This window comes from Zea mays, chromosome 1 (assembly GCF_902167145.1).
Source record: "Zea mays cultivar B73 chromosome 1, Zm-B73-REFERENCE-NAM-5.0, whole genome shotgun sequence".
NCBI classification, from domain to species: Eukaryota; Viridiplantae; Streptophyta; class Magnoliopsida; order Poales; family Poaceae; genus Zea; species Zea mays.
Window position 1 is genome coordinate 85629957 of NC_050096.1, and position 7327 is coordinate 85637283.

Sequence of the window (7327 nt, forward strand, 5' to 3'; positions counted from 1 at the left end):
CTTATTCATATGTTGAAAATCTTTCATTGGTGAAATTCTAAGTAACCTATGCACAACCTTCTCAATTGCAAACTAGTTACATTTCTGCACTTCATATTTTGCTTTGGTTTGTGTTGGCATCAATCACCAAAAAGGGGGAGATTGAAAGGGAAATAGGGTTAACCATTTCCTGTAATTAATTTTGATTGTTGACGACCAACACAAACACATGGACTAACTAGTTTGTCAAGAATTCATGTATTACAGGTGCATAAGGTTCAACACAAAGCAAGAAAAAAATCAAGTTAGGGACACAATTTAATTGGAACAAAAGACCTTGAGTGTGCTGAAAGATGGCGCACCGGACTATCCGGTGTGCCACCGGACAGTGTCCGGTGCACCAGGACCGTACAACTGTGAACCAGCCACTCTCGGGAATTCCAGAGTGCTCCGCTATAATTTACCGAACTGTCCGGTGTGCCACTGGACTGTTCGGTGAGCCAGCGGAGAAACGGCTCTCTGCGCCAACGATCGACTTTGCAAAAGCTACAGTGATCAACAGTACCGCGACAGAAGTAAGAGCAGCAAAGTCAAAGGGCACCAGACTGTCCGGTGCAGCAAGACGACAAAGGCTCCAACGGTCGACAAGCTCCGAACCCTAATAGTTGCGCTGACGTGGCACGCACCGGACAGTGCACAGTGGTTGTCCGGTGCGCCCATCACCAGCAGCCTTGGCCAACGGCTACAAGGTGGTTGGGGGCTATAAATACCCCCAACCACCACAATCTTTGGCATCCAAGTGTTCTGAACATCACATTCAATACAAGAGCAAAAGACTCCACTCCAAGACACATTCAATAAATCAAATCCTCTCCAAGCCACCAAATCAACTCAATTCCATTAGGGACTTGAGAGAGGGTGTTTTGTGTTCTTTTGTTGCTCTTGTCGCTTGGATTGGCCTTTTTCTTTTCCCTTCTATTTCTCAAGTGACTTGTAATCGAAGCAAGAGACATCTAAGTGTATGGTGGTCCTTGCAGGGTCTAAGTGACCCGAGAGATTAAGGAAAAGGCTCACTCGGTCTAAGTGACCGTTTGAGAGAGGGAAATAGTTGAAATAGACCCGGTCTTTGTGACCTCCTCATCGGGGACTAGGTTCTTTGGAACCGAACCTCGATAAAACAAATCATCGTGTTCACTCGCCTTAATTCTTGTTTGATTTGTTTTCCCCTCTCTAACGTTTCCTTGCTAGTGTGAATTTGAGTTGGCTCCTATACGTTATCCGCAATCCTTGAGCAACTCCTAGCAAGAGAGATATTCTTTTGGATTTGAATTTAATTCTAACGCTAACCCCGTCTTGTAGTGTGTGTTTAAAGTTATAAATTTCAGGTTTCACCTATTTACCCCCTCTAGGCGACTTTCAAGCAGGGGTACAAGGGTTTGTTACGCGGACGTGATTGACGTACGATAGGTGCATCATGATGGAGTAACACACAAAAGTGATGTATTAAATGAGTAGAGACCATTCCATTGTCGTGCGTTGCAACGACACACAATCATATTGATAATATTAGTTAGGAGTGGGTCAAGTCTTACCGGCAATGTAATAGCTGAGCGACACGCGAGTGTCCAGCAAACCAGTGTGGTGGACCCATCCCACAACAAATACACATAATAAATAAATTTAATATTAAAGTGAACGTATTGTCTATATACCATATATTAAACTCATGATATGAATAAATATTTAAAGCATGATTTTTATGTGTCGTGCGTAGATATGTTCCTCTCCTTCGCTCCTTGTCTATCAGTGGGTCGTTACCTCATAGATTGACTAAGTCAAAACATCAAGCCCAACACGAGCGTGTCTTCTCCCCTGCTTCTCGCCTACCAGTGGGTTGTTACCCACATTTAGGTAGAGATGAAAAATTATACTTATTCGGATATTAATTTTTTGGTTTTTAATTTGTTTATGAATAAATAGGATATATAATCTGCTATACACATTCATATTCTTGATTTTAGCACTGAGCTGGTAAAAATTCATAAAAGGTAAACCTCAAATTTATCATATATCTTCCTAAATGATATATATAAAAAATTGGATACAATTCGAAAACAAATATGTGTATTTTTCATTTTTTGTTGTTGTAGGGGGCAATTAATATATAAAACAATTTGTGCTAAATTTTATTCTTATTTATAATAATGTGCTTCATAACATAAGAAAAGTTTAGCGTCAAATTTCTTATATATCTATTTTAAAATATTAAATTTGTCTTAACAGTTCGGATAGCCAATTTCGTCCCTTCAGATAGGGCATAAGAAACCACCAAACCCAACACAACAGGAATCCACGTGCAACACAACGCTCACATAATAGCACCCTCCTAGGTGAAGGTGGACAAGCGACCAAACGAGCTATAAAAAAGGTTGTGGTCCTTTTCAACTTATATCTTTCTCTGTCTTTTGGTTAAAATAAAATGTAATAAGCTAAAGACTAGAAGTAGAGACGTTCTGTCTGAATCAATATAAATCTTACGTTCACTGAGCACACCATCGAGATACAAAACACACACATACAAATTTATTCGTCGATGCTGATTCGAAACATCGACATATCGGATATCCAACAGGATACCCGTATCCACGGGTAAATTCTCCATCCACCCGGGTAAAAGGTAGTAAATCTATATTCTTGCCAACGACAATACTATTAGACCTTGTTCGGTTAATCCCGTTACCCATGTATTGGATGAGATTGGAAAAAATTAAGAAAAAGTTTGACTTGCTTAGGATGTAAACCCATCAAATCTCACTCAATCCACATATGTTGAGAGCTAACCGAACAAGCCCCTTAGGGGCTTGTTCGGTTATTTTCAATCCATATGGATTGGAGGGGATTGATACGGATTGGAGGGGATTTTGACTTACTAGGGATTGAAACCCCCTCAATCCCCCTCAATCCATATGGATTGGGGTAGAACCGAACAAGCCCTAGATGGATCTTTCAATCTCCCGCGTCGAGTTATTGTCATGCGATTAGTATGACATTTTTGTGGGGGGCAATTGGGTGGGTATCCGTACCGCAGAACTCCGGCAACGGGTTGTAGCCAGAATAGCATGCCGAAAAGAAGCAGATCAGCTAGGCTCGGGAAATTAATTTTGGCTTCACAACGCGAACCAAGAAAGGACCGGGATTAATTTCCATTCTTAATCTGGTACGATGATTTTGGTCCGGACAAAAACAACGGGCCAGGTACGGTTTTGTCTAGAACTCAAGCACGTTTTTGCTCTGAGGTTGTAGGGGCTGTTTCCTATTATACGCTAATAATAAATTTCCTCCCGTAGTCTTCTAAAGTTTTGGAGCGGCCATGTAATTTCTTTCAAGGTTAATATATTATATATAAATATACTATAGTACTTGTATTATATAAGGCTAGGCTATGCCATCATTTAGATACCACTCGTTTCGCATCAGCCTTATCTGCTGACTATAGCTAGCCCTACCAAAACAACAACGACAACACCTGAACAGCAATAGTAGCAAGGCAATGAAGCCTTTCATCTGCAGCAGCCATTTCGTCGTTCTCGTTCTGTCCATCGTCATTGCCGCCGGTATGCATGCGCATAGCATGCATCATGTATGCTAATATCTCATCCTCCCGGTCACTAAATAACTGTTATTCTCATTTACCACAAGATGAAATATATTAAACTTTGATCAAATATATAGAAAATAATATTCTCATCTATAATACATAATTAGTATTGTTAGATAGGTTATTGATACTTTGTCTAATGTTCTTCCTTCGCCTACGCGTTGGTAGAGATGGCGTCCGTCGAGGCGGATCATGACTGCTACCACCTGAGCGGAAAGTTCAAGGGGTGGTGCTTGTATCCGGACCACTGCGCAGACGTGTGCTTCACTGAGAGCGACAACAACCTTGGCGGCAAGTGTCGCGGCTTCCCGTCTCGTTGCTACTGCAAGACATACTGCGCGCAGGGGCCAAAGGCCGCTCCTAGGACTACTGTTGCTGCTAGCCCTGCTCTGGTGTAATGTTTGCCTGGTAGCTCGTAGTAATGTCTGTGGTTGTGAGAAAATCAATTCGTGACAATTAATTCGATCAGCATCATAGACATGTTCGGCTGTATTGTTCTACCGTGGCGTGGATTGTGAGACTATCTATCTCACCTTCTATCATATCTCTTATTTTAAACTATATCCTATAAATAGTACCGTCTACCGTGCAAAACATTATATTGCATGACTATCGGTTACCAAGGAATCGGGTGCCCGAAGTAGACCTAAAGCCTCTTAACGGTCCACTTGCCGACTAAGTCACTGCCGAGCAACCCTACGAGGTGGAGCGGCCGACCAGCTCTCTACCGAACAACGTTGTGAGGCGGAACGACCGACCGAGCCTCTACCGACCAACTCTGCGAGGCGGAGGCCCCCACCAACTCCCTGCCGAGCAACCCTGCGAGGCGGAGCGGCCGACCTTACATGTCAAGCAACCCAGCGAGGCGCAGTGGCCAACCAAGTCCGTGCCGAGCAGCTCAGCGAGGAGAGGCACCAATCCAGTACTATTGACTCGCGTCACCCACGACAAGACGTGCCGTCACAAAACCACGTCCGGACCACATGCGCGGCATACTGAAGGGGCACGAGAGGTCACTACCAACACGTCGATACGCCACAGCGTATGGTCTCAGGAGTCTCCCCGGTGCCTTGTGGGGCCGGTCAACCCCAGTCATAGGGGACCGAAGCACCGGAGTCTATATAGTGACCAGTATGCCAGGAAGTACATGGCGATACACCATATCGGATGTACGCTTATGCACGCTGGAGGATGATGCAAGGTCCATGACGAAAGGCGAGGTCGCGCCATGCATGACTGCACCATGAGATTGCCTCGTGGGACCCACCATGCGTCACTATGAGGACATCAACATACATCAGACTCACAACAGGGACCCGTATGCCAAACAAGTGGAGCGGTATGCCACACCGAGAGTATGGTGGCGCACGACACTACCAAATTCATCAGATACACTACGTCAACCAGGGCAACAGATCACGCTCTTACCAGTAGGAAATAAATCTCCTCTGTAAAGTCCTATCCTTGAGCGATAAAAGGGTAGGGTCCCTTTCTTCCCACATAAGCACCAGCTGTAACACAGTGCTCAAACAATATTACAATCAACACTACACAGGACTAGGACGAAATCCTGAACAAGTATAACCCTCTGTCTCAAACCCTCTGCTCGAATCCTAGGCAATTCACCATTCGAATTGAGTTAGTGCTAGCTTTCCCACCAAACATAAATTCTATTGTCCCCCGGTTTTCGAAACCACGATAATGACCATATGGAAGGTCTACTGAGCACTGCTTGAGAGTTGTCAAATACTATAGCATGCCTGCTAAACAACATGTGTGACAAACTCACAAGAATCTAGATATGAGTGGAAGAAATTTGGGGGGGAAGGGTTTAGCATGTTCGCAGCAGATCGTGTAAATAGGGGATTTGCATTGTAGATGCCATTGTTTGCAGAATGAATAGGGAATGAGATAGAATAGCGGCTAAAGACAGCCTTAGGACAGTGGATAGGAAGGGAAATGGGGACCCAAGAGGGAGATTTGATAAATGTTTCAATTACCTTTCATTAGGCTCTCTCTAGTAGATCGTGTATATAGCCATGTAAAGTACTGTTTTGTACTATAGATTGCACTGATAGAGTGAAGTTTGAAATAGGAAATGAGATATGGGATAGGATGGTATTGTAGAGAGCCTTAATTGCACTCGTTCTTGCAACTGGCTTGTATTCACCAGCCAACACCACACGACAATGGGTCGAGCCCCTACGCTTATATTGGTCGTGAGTGGCTCCACCATTGACACGTCTGCAATCACAATCGTATTTTTTTTTTTGCTTTTTGGCCTTTCTATGAAAGTTTTTCACAAATATGCTCTTTTTGGTTTGAATTCAGAAAATGGACCCTTACCTTGGCGCTATCAACATTGGCGCCGAGGTTACATGTCTCTACGTCAATATGAATCGTGCCAGAATCTGAATTTTGCGCGCCGATCTGGCACTTGCATGGTTGGGGTCGACGCCACGAGCATTGGCACCGACCACCTTTTCATTTGGCAGCTAGGTCGATCGGTCGTTGGTGCCGCGCCAGTTGCCGTTGACACATCGTACGTGGTGATTTGATCACGATCCTCCATTAAAGATGCAACGGCTGACATCATCCCTCCCCCAGCCGCACACCAGACAGCGATGCCCACACTCCCTGTGGCGGCACGGTTCGCCCGAGAATGGCAAATCGGTGCACCAAGGCCCCAGCTTACGCACCTATCGACGCTACAAGATGCCCGCGACATAGAGATGCTAGAGGATGGTTTCTTACCCGTGATGGTGATGGTGTCGTGACATGCTCTATCCTCGAAGTAGCGCGACCCACAGCGGCACTCTCGCTCCATCAAGCAATTTTGACAATGCAAGACCGCCCTGGGCTCGGGTGAGCCCCAAACCTAGGATGAATCGATGATGAGGCGCAGATGGCTTGCGGCGGCCGTGACGTCGGCCACGATGGCGTCGTCAGGACTTTGCTCATCTCTATCGCCAACACAACGGCAGCTAGGAACTCTGCGGCAGTGGCTCGATTGGTTGTGTTCGGTAGATGGAGAAAGGGATGCGGAAGTTGATTATATGATTGGGGTAGTTAGGTTTGTATAGCCAACAGAGAGGGCAAAGTTTAGGCAGGCGAGGCAACGCGCTACAGGGGCACACATGTGGATATCAGCTATTCTGTTACGCCAGGCGTGAGGTAGGGAAGGAGATTGAATCGACAGGAGGGGCCCGCTGGTCTATGATTATTGAGGCGTGTGCGCGGTTAGAGAGGTTGGCGAGTGGGGCCTGCATGTAGGCGCATGTAAGCGATTGGCTGCCGAGGGATTGAATGGAATGGGCTACGTGATCGCGGAGGAGAAGTGGGACGGAATGATGAGGTGGCCCAGCAGGTGAGGGTTTTTCTATTTCTTTTCTGTGTTTTATTTTGTTTTCTATTTTCAAACCAAAGTTCAAATTCAGCCAAAGTTTGAATATCAAACTTCTAAATACACAAACAAACCCCAACATGAATAAAAGTTTTTTTTATTTATTTATCAATTACTACTTATCTATTCAAACAAATGCTTTTAAATATTCATTTCATCCATACAAAAATACTTACTCTAAGAAAATATCTCTAAAGCATAATAATTATTAAACGATATTTTAACGTAAACTTTTAGAGGACATTCATAAATACATTTTTCAATGGCTTAACTCATATAAGGATTTT

General features: G+C 44.5%; 1 protein-coding gene and 1 pseudogene across 1 annotated transcript; both read left to right on the forward strand.

Annotated features, from left to right (window-relative positions):
• Positions 1-235: 235 nt before the first annotated feature.
• Positions 236-847, forward strand: LOC109943780 (uncharacterized; annotated as a pseudogene).
• A 2588-nt stretch (positions 848-3435) lies between these two features.
• On the forward strand, positions 3436-4121 carry LOC103637607 (defensin SD2). Its single transcript, XM_008659821.2, has 2 exons — positions 3436-3593; positions 3806-4121. Exons 1-2 carry the CDS (start codon positions 3530-3532, stop codon positions 4033-4035), a joined length of 294 nt encoding a protein of 97 aa, XP_008658043.1. The 5' UTR covers positions 3436-3529; the 3' UTR covers positions 4036-4121.
• The last annotated feature ends 3206 nt before the right edge of the window (positions 4122-7327 follow it).

Bases quoted from the DNA above. Each gene is read 5' to 3' on its own strand.
- LOC103637607 (XM_008659821.2), top strand. From the start codon at position 3,530: ATGAAGCCTTTCATCTGCAGCAGCCATTTCGTCGTTCTCGTTCTGTCC. The intron at 3,594-3,805 runs GTATGCATGCGC...ACGCGTTGGTAG, and splicing joins GTCCATCGTCATTGCCGCCG to AGATGGCGTCCGTCGAGGCG.